Source organism: Gossypium raimondii, chromosome 5, assembly GCF_025698545.1.
Source record: "Gossypium raimondii isolate GPD5lz chromosome 5, ASM2569854v1, whole genome shotgun sequence".
Classification (NCBI taxonomy): domain Eukaryota; kingdom Viridiplantae; phylum Streptophyta; class Magnoliopsida; order Malvales; family Malvaceae; genus Gossypium; species Gossypium raimondii.
Window position 1 is genome coordinate 49,488,795 of NC_068569.1, and position 17,117 is coordinate 49,505,911.

The 17,117-nt window shown below is 31.7% G+C and overlaps 1 protein-coding gene across 1 annotated transcript; it reads left to right on the plus strand.

Moving 5' to 3' along the window:
* Positions 1 to 15,838: 15,838 nt before the first annotated feature.
* Positions 15,839 to 16,607, plus strand: LOC128031916 (pollen allergen Sal k 5.0101-like). Its single transcript, XM_012585763.2, has 2 exons — positions 15,839 to 16,041; positions 16,166 to 16,607. Exons 1-2 carry the CDS (start codon positions 15,876 to 15,878, stop codon positions 16,531 to 16,533), a joined length of 534 nt encoding a protein of 177 aa, XP_012441217.2. The 5' UTR covers positions 15,839 to 15,875; the 3' UTR covers positions 16,534 to 16,607.
* The last annotated feature ends 510 nt before the right edge of the window (positions 16,608 to 17,117 follow it).

Consider the following 17,117-nt stretch of genomic DNA (forward strand, 5'->3'; position numbering starts at 1 on the left):
TAACTATGTCTTAATCCAATGTGTCTAGACTTTCCATTATATACTTGGCTATATGCCTTTTCTAGAGTAGCCTCACTATCACAACGGATAGAAATAGGTGAAATTGGCTTAGGCCATAAAGGTACATCATAAAGCAAATTTCTTAACCATTCTGCTTCTTTAGATGCAGCGGCTAATGCAATGAATTCTGCTGCCATGGTGGAATCAGTAATACATGTTTGTTTCTTGGAACCCCAAGAAATGACTCCTCGACCAAGAATGAAGATCCATCCACTAGTAGATGCATGATCTTCCAAACTTGTAATCCAACTAGCATCCGAATACCCTTCTAAAACTGGAGGATATCCATTATAACACAATCCATAGTTAATAGTTTTCTTTAAGTACCTAAGTACTCTATTCAAAGCTTGACAATGCAAAATACTTGGATTACTTGTGTACCTACTCAATTTTCCAACAGCATATGCAATATCTGGTCTTGTACAAGTCATTATATACATAAGACAACCAATTAGACTTCCATATTTCAATTGATCAATTTTCCTACCAGCATTAGATACTAATTTTAATTGAGGATCCATGGGTGTAGATGCTGGTATACAGTTAAAAAGATCAAACTTTTTAAGCACATTTTCAATGTAATGTGATTGTGATAAAGCTATAATGTTTTCATCTCGGGTTATTTTAATCCCAAGAATAACATCTGCTACACCCATATCCTTCATAGCAAAGTTGTTTGACAAGAATTTCTTTGTGTTTTCTATTTGTTCCAAATTTGTGCCAAAAATGAGCATGTCATCTACATATAAGCAAATTATGACACCTTTTCCATTTTCAAATTTGCTATATATGCACTTATCGAATTCATTTATTTTATAGCCATTAGCTAAAACAACCTTTTCAAACTTTTGGTGCCATTGTTTTGGTGCTTGTTTAAGCCCATATAAAGATTTAACAAGCTTACATACCTTATGCTCTTGTCCTGGAACAACAAATCCTTTCGGTTGCTCCATGTACACTTTCTCTTCCAATTCACCATTTAAAAATGCAGTTTTAACATCCATTTGGTTAACAACCAAATTATATATAGAGGTAAGTGATATTAAGAGTCTAATTGTAGCAATTATTGCTACTAGAGCATAGGTATCAAAGTAATCAATACCTTATCTTTGTGTAAAACCTTTTGCTACCAACCTTGCTTTAAATTTATCAATGGTTCCATCGACCTTCATTTTCTTTTTGAAGATCCATTTACAACCTATTGGTTTGGAACCTGGTGGAAGATCAACTAAGATCCAAGTTTGATTTCCCATTATTGAATCCATCTCATCATTTATTTCTTCTTTCCAAAAAGCAGAGTCTTGAGATTTCACTGCCTCTTCAAATGTAATAGGACCAGATTCAGTATTATAACAATAAGGTACCTTATTGCATATACTTTCACCTTTTTCTTCTACAAGAAACATAATGAAATCTGGTCCAAAATCTTTGACCTTTTTAATCCTCTTAATTCTTCTTAATTCTTGACAAAATTCATCATTAGTATCAATTTGTTTCAATGGAATCTCATTCTTATTTGAAGAATGAATCAATTGTTGTGGTTGTAACTGTCTTGATATAGAATTAAATCTATTTTCATCAAAAATAGCATCTCTTGATTCAATAACAATATTAATTGAAATTGAATATTTTGGTTCAATTACCATGAACCTATATGCCTTGCTATTATGTGCATAACCTATAAATATGCATTCAATTCATCTTTCACCTAACTTTTTACGTTTAGGTGTTGGAACTTTTACAATAGCTCTACAACCCCAAACCTTTAAATAATTAAGGTTTGGTTTCCTTTTCTTCCATTGTTCATAGGGGTTATTTTAGTTTCCTTATTAGGAACTCTATTCAATATATGACAAGTCATTAGAACGACTTCTCCCAAAAACCTTGTCCAAGACCTGAATATGATAACATTGAATTTACCATTTCAGTCAAGACTCTGTTTTTTCTTTCAGCTACACCATTTTGTTGTGGTGTGTAAGGGGCTGAAACTTGATGGACAATTCCAGTGAGTTCAAAATAACTTGGATTATAGTATTCTCCACATCTATCCGATCTTAAGCACTTGATAAATGATTCACACTGAAGTTCAACTTCAGATTTAGAAACTTTAAATTTATCAAGCGCTTCATCTTTTGAATGCAATAAATATACATAACAATATCTATAACAATCATCAATAAAAGTAACAAAATATTTCTTTCCACCTAATGTAGGAGTATTATGCAAGTCACATAAATCACTATGTATCAAATCAAGCAATTTTGTTTTCCTTTTAATCTTAGGAAAGGGTTTCTTGTAATTTTAGTCAACATACATGTATTGCATTTTCAATATTATTATTAAAAGCAGAATTAAATCTAATTTATACATGTCATTTAATTTTCTATAATTCAAATGACCTAATATATAATGCCACAAACAAAAAGATTCAACCATATAAGTAGAAATAATATTTTTATTCTTATTAATAATATTGAGTTTGAACATGCTCTCATACATATACCCTTTGCCCACAAACATTCCTCCCTTAGACAAAATAAACTTATCTGCCTCGAAAATAAGTTTGAAACCAAACTTATTCAACAGACTTCTAGACACTAAATTCTTCCTAACTTCTGGTACATAATATACATCATTTAAGGTTAAAACCTTTCCAGAAGTGAATTGTAGTTCAACAAACCCTTTGCCTTTAATTGCTACGGTGGAAGAATTTCCCATGTACAAGACATTGTCATTTTCACATTGTGTGAACTTTGTGAACATGCTTTTGTCTTTGCACACATGTTTGGTTGCTTAGGTATCAATCCACCATGTATTATCATCTTGTGCCATATTAATTTCAAATATCATTGCAACAAAATTTTCGTTATTATCAGCCTTAGAAGATGATTTCTTCTTTAAAAATCGACATTCATTCTTGAAATGTCCCAGCTTTCCACAATGATAACATGAGCCCTTTTGTTTCTTTTTGAATTTAGCTGCTCTATCAGTCTGATTGAACTTTCTTTTGAATGGTTTAGTAGTCTGTACTTCCTCCGTAACATGTACTTTGGCATTTTTAGAATTTAGGTTCTGATCTTGTTTTCGATACTCTTCTTCAATACAAAGATGATTTGCCAAAGCCTCAAGAGATATTTCCTCTTTTTTATGTTTTAGACTTCTTTTAAAGTCATTCCAAAATGGAGGAAGTTTGTCTATTATGGAGGATACATATTGCTTAAATTGATTCAGCATCTTTTCAATATCACAAAATTGTTCCATAACAGAATGACCATCAACCATTTGATAATTATTGAAATGACTGACAAGAAATTTCTTACTTATAACATCTTTAGTCATGTATCTTGCCTCCAATTTGTCCCATAATTCTTTAGCGGTGACTTCGTTTTGGTAGGTGTCGAACCAACCATCAGATAAACCATTCAATATGTGGCCCATGCACATGTAGTCAGCATTGGCCCATTTTTGTCTTTCTCGGGTTGCAGCAACAGATTCATTTTCATTCTCTTCAGGTCTTGGAGTATCCAAAACATAAGCAATCTTCAAATTTGATAATAAGAAGTGCATCTTTTTCTCCCATTGTCGAAAATTGCCACCATCAAACGATCAAGTTTAACAAAGTTGGAAGCCAACTCCCTTAGTGTTCCACTTTCATGTGTTGTGGTAGTCATAATGAAATATAACCTTAAAATTGGTAGTTTAGAACTCCGGTAAGGAAAATCTCGAACACACGATCGAAACTCGAACAGAAAAAGAAGAAATAGGATAGGCTCCAAGGCGTGTATCAAGCCACTATCTTTAAGGTTATATTCGCCCCCACCTACCTTCGGTGTGCAAATGAGTTCCAAGCAAATTAACCTCGAGGATACAATGAAGCCAATGACTATTTGCGTTTTGCACTGACAAGAATAGTCCACTATGCACTGAGCAATGTATAACAAAAACTCAACTTCTACAAATGATTTCTGCAGTAATACTTTATAGAATAATCTAATAATATTAGAAAATGAAGAAAGGAAAGAAAGAATATTAGAATTTGTTGATATGATTTCCAAATGAAATCCCATTCCTATTTATAGGAATTTTTATGTCTCTTCATAGAGACATCTTTCAATAGGTGTCTTTATGAATAAATAAATAATAATAATTATTCATTTAATTTTGTAACTATTCAAATAATATTTTTTGAATAGTTATAATTCTTTTAAAAATCAAATGATATAACTTTTGACCAACGACCAAAAGTTTTATCTTACGATTAATTACACCCATTCATTTATAATTATTGGGATACAATAACTATTTGAAAATGTTCCAACATGGCTCCCATTAGGTCCAAGATTTTTAAGTTTTCCTTTTATATACATACTATAACCCTTCCTAATATCAAGTAGACCCTCTAATATTTTTATGGTATTAAAAATAGCATTAAAAAATTATTCTTAATAAAAATAAAGGAAAATTCTTTTTTGAAAAGTCAAATTTTGAGAGCAAGAATTGGAATATGAAAAGAGTCATCTCCACTCTTAGCACTCACGCTACTTTCCTCATCTCTTCTCCTTGTAGTTGTCGGATGCGTCATGAACCAACTAAAAATTTGACTAAGGTAAGTGCACCTAACAATTAATAGTATAGCTACGGTGAGCAAATATATCGTTCCCAAGAAAACTAAAAATACTAGTAATTACTATATTTTTATTATTTAACCAAATAAATCGAGTGATTGATTAAAAACTAAAATTAACTAAATTAATTACTAACAAACATGACAAAGAACAAAATAGGAAAATAACTGATTAATAATCAAGAAGCGAAACAATACCCATGAAAGAATTCACCTAGATTTCATATGTCACTATCAATCTAAATTGCACAATTTCTTTACTTAGTACCTTGATCCGTAGAAATCTCTAAATTATGCAAGTATCTCTTTCAAGAGTAAGAGCAACTGACTCTAGGTTGATTAGTTGAAATTTCTTTCTAATTAAAACCCCTATTATTGCATTAACTTGTACTATGGATTCTCCTATTAGATTTGACTCTAATCCTGTAGATTTATATCGTCCTATTTTTAGGATTGCATGCAACTCCACTCAATTATGCAAGTTTCACTCCTAAACAGGGTCTAATCATCCTCTGACTTAAGCACATCAAACATGGATTAATAGTCTAGAAATATTAAACTAAGAATTAAGTACATATAATTGAGAATAATAAACTAAGTATTTAGTACGTAAAATAAAAATCAAACGACAGAATCCATCATAGGGTTCATCTCTCCTAGGTATTTAGAAAATTAGTTCATACTTGAAAATAAAACATCCAATATATAGAATAACTGAAAGAAATAAAGAAACTCATGATAGTCTCCTAAGAAATCAACTGGGAATCTTCAATCTTGATGGAAATATGCTTCATAATAGACTTCAATGGTGTTTTTCAAGTTGTTTTTTTTTTAATATTCTATGATGGTTCACTCTTATCTTTTTATTTTTGTCATATATACGTCTTAGGATGTTTGAAAAACCTAAAATTTACGTTTTTCTGCAGTCCAGAGTGTCAATCTGTGCATCAGACACGACCTACCACATGGTCGTGTGGTAGCCCGTGTGGAATGGGCAGCCCGTGTGGCTCCTATAGCTTGCTCCAATTTTCCAGTTTTCGCTGCTTTTGCTCCTAAACACTCTATCAAGCATAAAAACATGAATCAAAAGGATTAGGAGTATAAAATTCACAATTAATAACGAATAATAACCTAAAAATGCATTAAGAATAATGTTAAAATATGTTACTTTTAGCACTTATCATTGTCCCCACTTGCAAGTTGTTGAAATCATATATTTGGATATATAATATGGAAAAAAAATTTTATCTAATTTTTTATAGTATAAGTAACATACACAATATATGTTATAGGAAAAAAAACAGTTTTATGTAGCACGTCTAATTTTAGATCGACCCTCCCAAGGTTAACATTTGGTTTCACCATTGTTTTTGAATAAATTAAAAAATATATATTGTGTATATATATACTTGTGAAAAATCCGTTGAAATAATATAGAAAATCAAGTAGCAACACAAAGGAAGAAGGCAATAACTTTTTTAAATTTTTATTAATAGATTAATACCCTAAACTAATATAAAAATAAGGATAATTTTATCTTAATATTTTTTTTTCTAACTTTACAACCTATTTGGGAAAGTAATTTTCCCACCTTTTATCATTGGAATCTTATTGCCATGTTTATGGAAAAATAACTCCAAAAGGAAAGTTAGATTCCAAGAAAAATAAATAAATTTGACATACCTAGCATTGAAATCACTTTCCAACTTATTAAATTCTTAAGAAAGTAACTAATTTTCATCATACCAAACGCTATCTAATATTCAAAAGAATCACATTCCTATGGTTTAAGTAAACTTCCTAAAGAAATTTACATTTCAAGGAAAGTTGATAGATTTTGATATATCGAGTGTAAGATTTATTTTCCCACTAATTAAATTGATTTGAATATGTTAGAAGTCCCTGTATTCTAGTGAAATTTAAAATTTAATTTTATATTTTGAGTGATTGTATTTTAGAGATGAGTTTAGTGTTATTTGGTCAAGTGGAAAAATAATTCAATAATTCTTTAATAGAAAACAACATACAATTTAACTCTTAATTGAATATAAGTCTCTGACCGGACTAAATTGAATAGAAGCTCCCGATGGCTTAGGTTCCCTTCTTGCAATAATTCAGGCCGTCAGCTCCTTCAAGTAAGCATTGTTGTCTTAGGCACACCGAGGGTGTCCCCACTTGCAAGTTGGGAAAGTAATTTTCCAACTGTTAAGTATGACTCATATTTTTAGTCAAATTTGAAAAATAATCTTTTAATTAAACTCTGTTTATTTATTTCAGTCAAACACTGATTAGTTTAGATTTTTTTATTATTATTTGACATATGAATTTAGCCTATAAATAGACTTTTTTATAACCTTAGAAAAAACACCCATTAGATTAGAACTCATAACACATTTAGAGAATTTTATGTTTATGTTTTGAGGGTTCTTTGTTTTTCGAGTTTTCGGGGTTTAGTTTTATCTCCATCTTTTGTACTCTTCATTCTTTTGCCATTATAGTAAAATTATATTTGCCCGTGGTTTTTTATCCTCTTTGGAGGGGTTTTTCCACGTTAAATTTGTGTGTTCAATTTCTCAATTTATTCCGCTATTTTTGTTACTTGTTGCTTAATCGGGTCAATCCCTAACAAGTGGTATCGGAGCTAGTTCAATTTTCATAGATCTGCCCATTCAAATATGGCAACATCAAGGTTTGAAATTGAGAAGTTCGATGGTGAGACAAATTTCAATCTGTGGCAAGTTCGGATGATGAAAATTCTAGTTCAATCCGGTTTGAAAAAAGTTGTTACTGGGAAAAAGCCTAAGAATCTAAATAAAACAGAATGGGAAGAGCTTGATGAAAAGGCCTTGTCTACAATCCAGTTGTGCCTCACGAATACGGTATTGCAGGAGGTATTGATGGAGAAGACCTCATCCGCCTTGTGGAAAAGGTTAGAAACTCTTTATGCAACTAAGTCTTTGGCTAACTGTTTAGTGTTGAAACAACGTCTATTTACGTTTCGCATGAACGAAGGTGAGCTTCTTAGAGATCACATCAGTCAATTCATTACTCTTTTAAATGATTTAAAGAATGTTGAGGTTCATATTGATGATGAAGATCAAGCTATGCTATTATTGTGCTCTTTACCCCCTTCATACAAGTCTTTCAGGGAGTCCCTGATTTATGGCAGAGACAAAATCTCGTTCCAAGATGGGAAGGGTCATTTGTTGAGTAGAGACAAACTCGACAATGAGCTTCATTTGGATAGCAAGGCAGATAGGCAAGCTTCCATTTTGATAGCATCAAAGAAATAAGACAGGAGGTGTCGCTACTGTAAAAAGTTAGGTCACGTCAAAGCAGATTGTTATAAACTTCGAAATAAAAGAGCTGCTGAGAGTAACGAGGAAGATGTAGCTGGTGCTAATTTGACCGATGAAAGCTGTGATGATTTCTTGTTAGTGTCAATGAGCGATAACTCCAAGCTCACGTCCGAGTTGATCCTAGATTCGGGATGTTTTTTCCACATGTGTCTTAATAGAGAATGGTTCTCTACATACAGTTCGGTTGAAGGTGGAGTTGTGCGCATGGGAAACGATTCATCTAGTAAGGTAATTGGTATTGGTACTGTTAAAATTAGGATACACGATGGGACGATTAGGACATTCTCAGATGTCAGGTATGTACCTGATTTACGAAAGAATCTCATCTCCTTGAGTATTTTAGACTTGAAAGGATGCAGAATCAACATCAAGTCAAGCGGCATTAAAGTATCTCTTGGAGCTCTCGTTCTGTTAAAAGGTAAAAGAACTGGCAGTCTTTATATTCTGGAAGTAACTACAGTAACCAGTGAAATCGGACGTCCCTCGTCCGTTACAGAGTCGAAGTGAACTCGTTTGGAGCGAGGCAACTTGGTCATAGGAGAGAAAAATGTATGACCGTTTCGTTGAAGAGAGGTTCTCTTTTGGATGCAGGTTTTGAAAAGTTAGGGCACTGTGTTCGTGAAAATCAGACCCGTTAGTTTTGATTTGGCAGTGTATAAGTCGAAGGCTAAAAGTCTTCCGGTTTCTAAGCACACATTTGACTCAGTTAATTCCCTGCATAGTTCAAGATAGGCTAGTGGCGGGCTTTAGCAAAGATGGCGTTGTGGAAATATGAGTCAAGGTGGAGATTTGTTAAGTATGACTCCTATTTTTAGTCAAATTTGAAAAATAATCTTTTAGTTAAACTCTATTTATTTATTTCAGTCAAACACTGATTAGTTTAGATTATTTTATTATTATTTGACATATGAATTTAGCATATAAATAGGCTCTTTTATAACCTTAGAAAAAACACCCATTAGATTAGAACTCATAACACATTTAGAGAATTTTGTGTTTATGTTTTGAGGGTTCTTTGTATTTCGAGTTTTCGGGGTTTAGTTTTATCTCCATCTTTTGTACTCTTCATTCTTTTGCCATTATAGTAAAATTATCTTTGCCCGTGATTTTTTATCCTCTTTGGAGGGGTTTTTCCACGTTAAATTTGTGTGTTCAATTTCTCAATTTATTCCGCTATTTTTGTTACTTGTTGCTTAATTGGGTCAATCCCTAACACCAACCTTTTATCATTGGAATCTTAGTGCCATGTTCATGGAAAAATAACTCAGAAGGGAAAGTTAGATTCCAAGAAAAATAAATAAATTTGACATACCTAACATTGAAAGCACTTTCCAACTTATTAAATTCTCAAGAAAGAGACTAATTTTCATCATACCAAACGCTATCTAATATTCAAAAGAATCACATTCCAATAGTTCAAGTAAAGTAAGTTCTTAAAGAATGTTACATTTCAAGGAAAGTTGATAGATTTTGATATATCGAGTGCATGATTTATTTTCCCACCAATTAAATTGATTTGAGTATGTTAGAAGTCCCTGTATTCAACAGGCATGTAACTTTGCTTACTGTCTTCAACAGGCTTGAAACTATATAGGGCTCGTACCTTTTGATGAGCTCACACCACTTGCACTTTGGGCAACTTGCATACTTTCCTTGAAACTCCTCCCTCAACTTATCCAAGCTTGTTTGGGAGTCTCACAGGGTTGAGTTGTTGCTGTCTTCACTACAAGCAGTCTTAAATGACATGCTTTGGCAGCTTCTTTCTTTTTGATAAGCAGCGAAAGAAAAAAAATTATTACAAAAACATATCATTTGCTTAGATAAAAGTGATCTCAAAGAAAACAACCCTTCAAAGATAATAAAAGCTCCGATACCAATTGTTGGAGTTTTTGTAGAAGCAGAGGAAGGAACACATGACACAAGACAAGGTAACAAGATACAAGAAATATTTTTATTTGCTCACAAATGTGCAACAAGGGAGCTTACGACTTTTAGCTCATTTTTTGCTCACTCATTCAATAAGAAAAACAATACATTTATAGTCAAATACATCACCAAATACTACCTATTACCACTAAGTAGCCTAGTAATTTGATAAACATTGCTTGTACACATAAAAAAGCCACTTAAACTAGTCATTCAACACCTAATGTATCAAGTTGTCATCAACTTGTTCATTTTCAACTAGTCTGATTACAATGAAACTAAAGAGAAAACCTTGCTGTTACAACAAGCATATGTGCTGCAGCATGTTTACAAGCTACATACACTTCAACCAAAAATATCACAGCAGCATGGTTGGCCAATTTTCAACATCTTCTTTGAGTTTCAAAGTTTTAATAAGAAATCAAGGGAGCAACTTTGATGACATCCTTCTAACTCATTCTTTATCTATTTTTCTCATTAAATTTTTGTGGTTCTTGAACATGTCGAAAAACGTTCTGATTACTAAACCTCCTTCTAAAAGAGACACCATTCTAGGTGTTTCTTTATTGCTAAAAGATTTCGTGGTCTTATAAGAATTAATATAGGGGCGAAGTTCGAAATTCTTTTTGAAGGAATCGGAATTAAACTATTGTAAAAATGTAATTTCATTATTTTAATATATTATATCTTTATAATTTTTAGAGAATTAAATTAAATTTTTATAATTTTTAAAGGACTAAAGTGTAATTTTACTATTATTAATTGTTGATGATAACGCCATGATAAATAATTGTAGTGCATTTAGTATTGTTAATATGATGTATTTATGTTGTTAATTTCATGTGTTATCAGGGGCAAAGCAAAGGGGGGCTGGCAGGGGCCCGCCCCCTAAAATGGAAAAATTTCTATTTAAGCCCTTTGAAATTTTTAAAATTTTAAATTTGTAAAGGTAAAATTGCACTTTGGCCCTTAAAATGATAAAATTTTGATTTAATCCTTTAAAAATTATAATAATAGAGGCTATTAAAATGGTGAAATTATATTTTTACTATCGTAAAAGTTACAATTTAATTTCAGCCCCTAAAATAATTTTTGGCTTCGCCCCTATGTGTTATTATAATTAATTAGTTTCGAACCATACGTTTTATTGTTTATTGTATGTTACTTTTAAACACATATCTGCATTTTAAATTCATGGTTTCCACATGCATATGCTTGTGATTGGATTTCTTATATTAATGATGTATTTGATTGAGTTGGTGCTACAAGTTAATTCGATATCAACTAAATGATAAACAATTAAATATATTTTTAATTTTAATATTGTACAAATTTCATGTGTAATTGTTATTAATTAGTTTCGAGTAATACATTTTATTATTTATTTTATGTTATTTTAAACACACATTTATATTATATATTTGTGGTTTCCACACACATATGAGTGCGATAGAATCTCTAATGTAATATTACAATGTTCGATGTATTGGAAAAGTGATAGTAAATTTTGAAAGATAAAATACAAATTTAATTAATTTTAACATTTTCAATAATATTATTTATTAACATTTAAGTAATTTAATTTATTTCTTTAATAATATTAATTTATTTATTTTAAATAAAAATAAATTAATATATTTATCTCATTAATATATGATTAAATTGAAAATAAATTTTAAATAATTTATATCTATTAATTTAGAATATAATCTAAAATTTAAATTCAATAATATTTTAAAATTTTAAATTAAATAATTTTATGATTTTGTGGTGAAAAGATATTTGATAATAGTAATTAAAATAAATAAAAAAGAAAAAAGGCAATTTTAATTTAGATAAATTTTAACTTTGGAAAGTTATGTTTCCATTAAGGTAGCACTTGGTGCTTTTCCTATGTTATGATTCTAATGACACGTGATTGTTGGAAAAGTTACTTTACAATGTTTAGTATACATTGAAAGGTATTGATTAAAATCTCGAAAAATTACATTATCACATTTGGTTTAGTATGTAATAATTAGGAATGCAATGATAATTTATGATTTTACCATTATTAAATAAATGAAAAGCATATTTATTACCATTATTAAATAAAAGAAAAGCATATTTATTATGAATAAAAAAGACTGGAAAGACAAAACAAAGTGAAAACAAATTGGGGCACAACTATACCCAAGTCGATATACTTAATATTTATAATAAATTTTATTCTTCACAAAATTTGATTGAATATTTAATAAAAAATTAATTGATTTTTAAAATTTTTATTTATGATGTTAATTAAATGTAAAATCATTTCAAATTTATATTATATATATTTTACAAATATAATAATGCACATATAAAATTTAAAAGTAAATCTTGTTTTTGAACAGTGGCGGAGCCACTAAGAGACTAAGGGGGCCATGGCTCCCATTAGGTCTAAGATTTTTTATGTTTTCCTTTTATATACATACTATAGCCCTCCCTAATATAGAAGTAGACCCCTCTAATATTTTTATGGTATTAAAAATAACATTAAAAATTTATTCTTAATAAAAATAAAGGAAAAATCTTTTTTGAAAAGTCAAATTTTGAGAGCAAAAATTGGAATATGAAAAGAGTCATCTCCACTCTTAGCACTCACGCTACTTTCCTCATCTCTTCTCCTTGTAGTTGTCGGATGCGTCATGAACCAACTAAAAATTTGACTAAGGTAAGTGCACCTAACAATTAATAGTCTAGCTACGGTGAGCAAATATATCGTTCCCATGAAAACTAAAAATACTACTAAATGCTATATTTTTATTATTTAACCGAATAAATCGAATGATTGATTAAAAACTAAAATTAACTAAATTAATTACTAACAAACATGACGAAGAACAAAATAGGAAAATAACTGATTAATAATCAAGAAGCGAAACAATAGCCATGAAAGAATTCACCTAGATATCATATGTCACTACCAATCTAAATTGCACAATTTCTTTACTTAGTATCTTGATCCGTAGAAATTTCTAAATTATGCAAGTATCTCTTTCAAGAGTAAGAGTAACTGACTCTAGGTTGATTAATTGAAATTTCTTTCTAATTAAAACCCCTATTATTGCATTAACTTGTACTATGGATTCTCCTATTAGATTTGACTCTAATCCTATAGATTTATATCGTCCTATTTTTAGGATTGCATGCAACTCCACTCAATTATGCAAGTCCTACTCCTAAACAGGGTCTAATCATCCTCTGACTTAAGCACATCAAACATGGATTAATAGTCTAGAAATATTAAACTAAGAATTAAGTACATATAATTGAGAATAAGAAACTAAGTATTTAGTACGTAAAATAAAAATCAAACGACAGAATCCATCATAGGGTTCATCTCTCCTAGGTATTTAGAAAATTAGTTCATACTTGAAAATAAAACATCCAATATATAGAATAACTGGAAGAAATAAAGAAACTCATGATAGTCTCCTAAGAAATCAACTGGGAATCTTCAATCTTGATGGAAATATGCTTCAGAATAGACTTCAATGGTGTTTTTCAAGTTGTTTTTTTGAATATTCTATGATGGTTTACTCTTATCTTTTATTTTTGTCATATATACGTCTTAGGATGTTTGAAAAACCTAAAAATTGTGTTTTTCTGCAGTCCAGAGTGTCAATCCGTGCAACAGACACGACTTACCACATGGTCGTGTGGTAGCCCGTGTGGAATGGGTCAGCCCGTGTGGCTCCTATAGCTTGCTCCAATTTTCCAGTTTTCTCTGCTTTTGCTCCTAAACACTCTATTAAACATAAAAAAATGAATTAAAAGGATTAGGAGTATAAAATTCACAATTAATAACGAATAATCACCCAAAAACGCATTAAGAATAATGTCAAAATATGTTACTTTTAGCACTTATCATTGTCCCCACTTGCAAGTTGTTGAAATCATATATTTTGATATATATTGTGGAACAAAATTTTTATCTAATTTTTTATAGTATAATTAACATACACAATATATGTTATAGGAAAAACAAAAAAAATAGTTTTATGTAGCACGTCTAATATTAGGTCGACCTTCCCAAGGTTAACATTTTGGTTCCGTCACTGTTTTTGAATAAATTAAAAAATATATATAATACTTGTGAAAAATCCGTTGAAATAATATAGAAAATCAAGTAGCAGCACAAAGGAAGAGGGCAATAACTTTTTTTTTATGTTTATTAATAGATTAATACCCTAAACCAATATAAAATAAGGAGAATTTTATCTTAATATATATTTTTCTAACTTTTCAACCTAATTGGGAAAGTAATTTTCCCACCTTTTATTATTGGAATCTTATTGCCGTGTTCATGAAAAATAACTCCGAAGGAAAGTTAGATTCCAAGAAAAATAAATAAATTTGACATACCTAACATTGAAATCACTTTCCAACTTATTAAATTCTCAAGAAAGTGACTAATTTTCATCATACCAAACGCTATCTAATATTCAAAAGAATCACATTCCTATAGTTTAAGTAAACTTCCTAAAGAAAGTTACATTTCAAGGAAATTAGTTGATATATTTTGATATATCGAGAAGATTTATTTTCCCACCAATTAAATTGATTTGAATATGTTAGAAGTCCCTGTATTCTAGTGAAATTTAAATTTAAATTTTTATATTTTGAGTGATTGTATTTTAGAGATGAGTTTAGAGTTATTTAGTCAAGTGGAAAAATAATTCAATAATTCATTAATAAAAACAACATAAAATTTAACTCTTAATTGAATATAGGTCTCCGACCGGACTTAATTGAATAGAAGCTCCTGATGGCTTAGGTTCCCTTCTTGCAATAATTCGGGCCATCAGCTCCTTCAAGGAAGCATTGTTGTCTTAGGCACACCGAGGGTGTCAGCGGGTAGATTATCCGGCTGGCGCCGATCATTATATCTATGAAAGGTGAACCGAGTAGAGTCCTCTGGGTGGAGCGAATCGTTTCTTCTGGGGCTGAGCGGAGCTCTTCAACCAATTGCTCGTTTTGAGCATTTTTCTAGTCAAGCAGGCGTTGGCACTCTTGTTGTTCCTGGAAACGGTGCTGTTGCTCAGAGAGTTGCTCCTCCATGCGCCTCATTTTCTCTTCCATCTCAGTGACTTTGATGCTAAGAGCCAGAGGGCTGCTGCTGAGAAGCTTGGTCCAAAGGAGTAGCTATAGTAGTGGCTTTGAGAGGGTGTAGCCAGCAAGTAAGAGGAGAAGGCATGCTGCAGGTACCATGCAAGGAACTCCCTAAGGTCAGAGGGAGATGCACCAGAGGCTGGCTGGAACTGGGAGGAGACAGGCTGAGCAGAATCGTGGGCTGATGGCAGTGGGAGTGATGCAAGTAGCTGAGAAAGTGATGGAAGAGGCTGAGAGAGTGATGGGATAGACTGGAAGAATAGTGTAGGAGTGATGGGATAAGTAACATATTAAGTAATATACATACAAATTTTTTTATTTTTATATAAATTTAATACTTACGTTATATTATATTTTTATATATAATTATGTTCACGTTCCATGCGTTTAAAACTAGTATAAAAAATGCATAAAAACTGGGGACTTTTTTAAGTTTCTACACGTATAAAAAATGTAAATTCTCTTCGGATAGGATTTGCTATAGGCTTTGGCTTTAATCTATGGAAAGGATTAAGTTTAGTATGAAATATTGTTATTATTTTTAGTGGTTTCTCCTTATTTTTAGATAATTAGTTGTGGTGTATTACTTGAAATAGTTAAAAAAAGAGAATGATGAGGACGAGTCTCCCTCTCCCTCAACCAATCAAACCCTTAAAAATAGATTACTTGAATCCCAAAATAACTCAACCCCTCTCTATAAATCTACCAATTGTTACCAGCTTTTATACTCAGGAAAGAGCAGTAAACAAATAAAAGTGAGAACGAAAGAAATGGCAAATATTCCCATAATCGCTCTTTTCTGCTTCACCATTTTTGTTTCGTCCTCACTCAATTTCGTCTATGGGGCTGAAAATATGAGCTACGTCGTCGTAGGCCATGTTTACTGTGACACTTGCCGTGTTGAGTTTGAGACCAAACTCAGCGAACCCATCGCTGGTATATAATCAAATTACTACTCATTCACTCGTTCTTTTTTCTGTATTTTAAATATACGAACACAAAATGAAAATAATTTATACGTTCAAGTTGGGTTGACAAATTAATGTTTTTGATATTTCAGGAGCAGTAGTGAAACTGGAATGCAGGAATCGTACAGACAATCACCTTACCTTCCAGAGCCAAGAAATAGTGACTGACGAACGTGGAGACTATCACATTGTAGTGGAAGGCGATTATGAGGAATCAGACTGCGACGTCGCCTTGGTGAGGAGTCCCAACCCGGATTGCAATGATCCCTCCGAAATGTGGAGGATATCCAGGGTGGTTCTCACCACACTTGACGGCGTCAGCGGTGAACTTCGGTTTGCCAACAATCTTGGGTTTAAGAAGAAGGTTGCTCTTCCTCAGTGTACTCAAGTTCTTCAAGAGATAGGCTATTATGAGCTTAGCCAAGAAGCTGGAGACATTGCCCCTTGGTCAGAACTATAATATGTATTTTCACTTCAACTTTTTCTAAAAGCTCGGCATTAGCCTATAATAAAAATTGAATCATTATTATTCTACTATATGTTTATCATTTTAATTTCCTTGCCACTGAGTCAAAGTGTTAAATAAAACAACGTAAAACATAAACAACAATAAGAATAACGTTAAATCCAGCTTTTGGAGCACTGGCCATCGACTCATAGGAATTTAAAGAGAACTTTAAGCAGAAAAAAAACAAACAAGAAAGCAGCAGTCGAGGAAATCATGGCTTTACCCCTGGTTGGCTTTTGTCTCTTTCATGATTTCATGCGTTGTAGCAATAGTTTCTCATTCCTATTACAAAGGTGATCAATACTACTCCCCAGCTGATGCACTGGATCAAAGACGTCCTCTAATAAGATGAAGTATAGGTAAAGTCTTATCAGTTGTTCCAAAGAATGTGCTGCATCAACCTTCAGTGTTTGAGATGTTAAAGTCCCATGCATCAAGCTTCAGTGTTTGTTGTGATTTGGTCAGCTTCATCGGCTGAGGCTTCTTTTGAATGGGGTTTTGCGTTGGGAATGAAAGGCAAAAACATCTGCCACTGA

Coding starts and splice junctions, on each gene's coding strand:
- LOC128031916 (XM_012585763.2), top strand. CDS start 15,876: ATGGCAAATATTCCCATAATCGCTCTTTTCTGCTTCACCATTTTTGTT. Junction 16,042..16,165: donor ACTCAGCGAACCCATCGCTG/GTATATAATCAA, acceptor TTGATATTTCAG/GAGCAGTAGTGAAACTGGAA.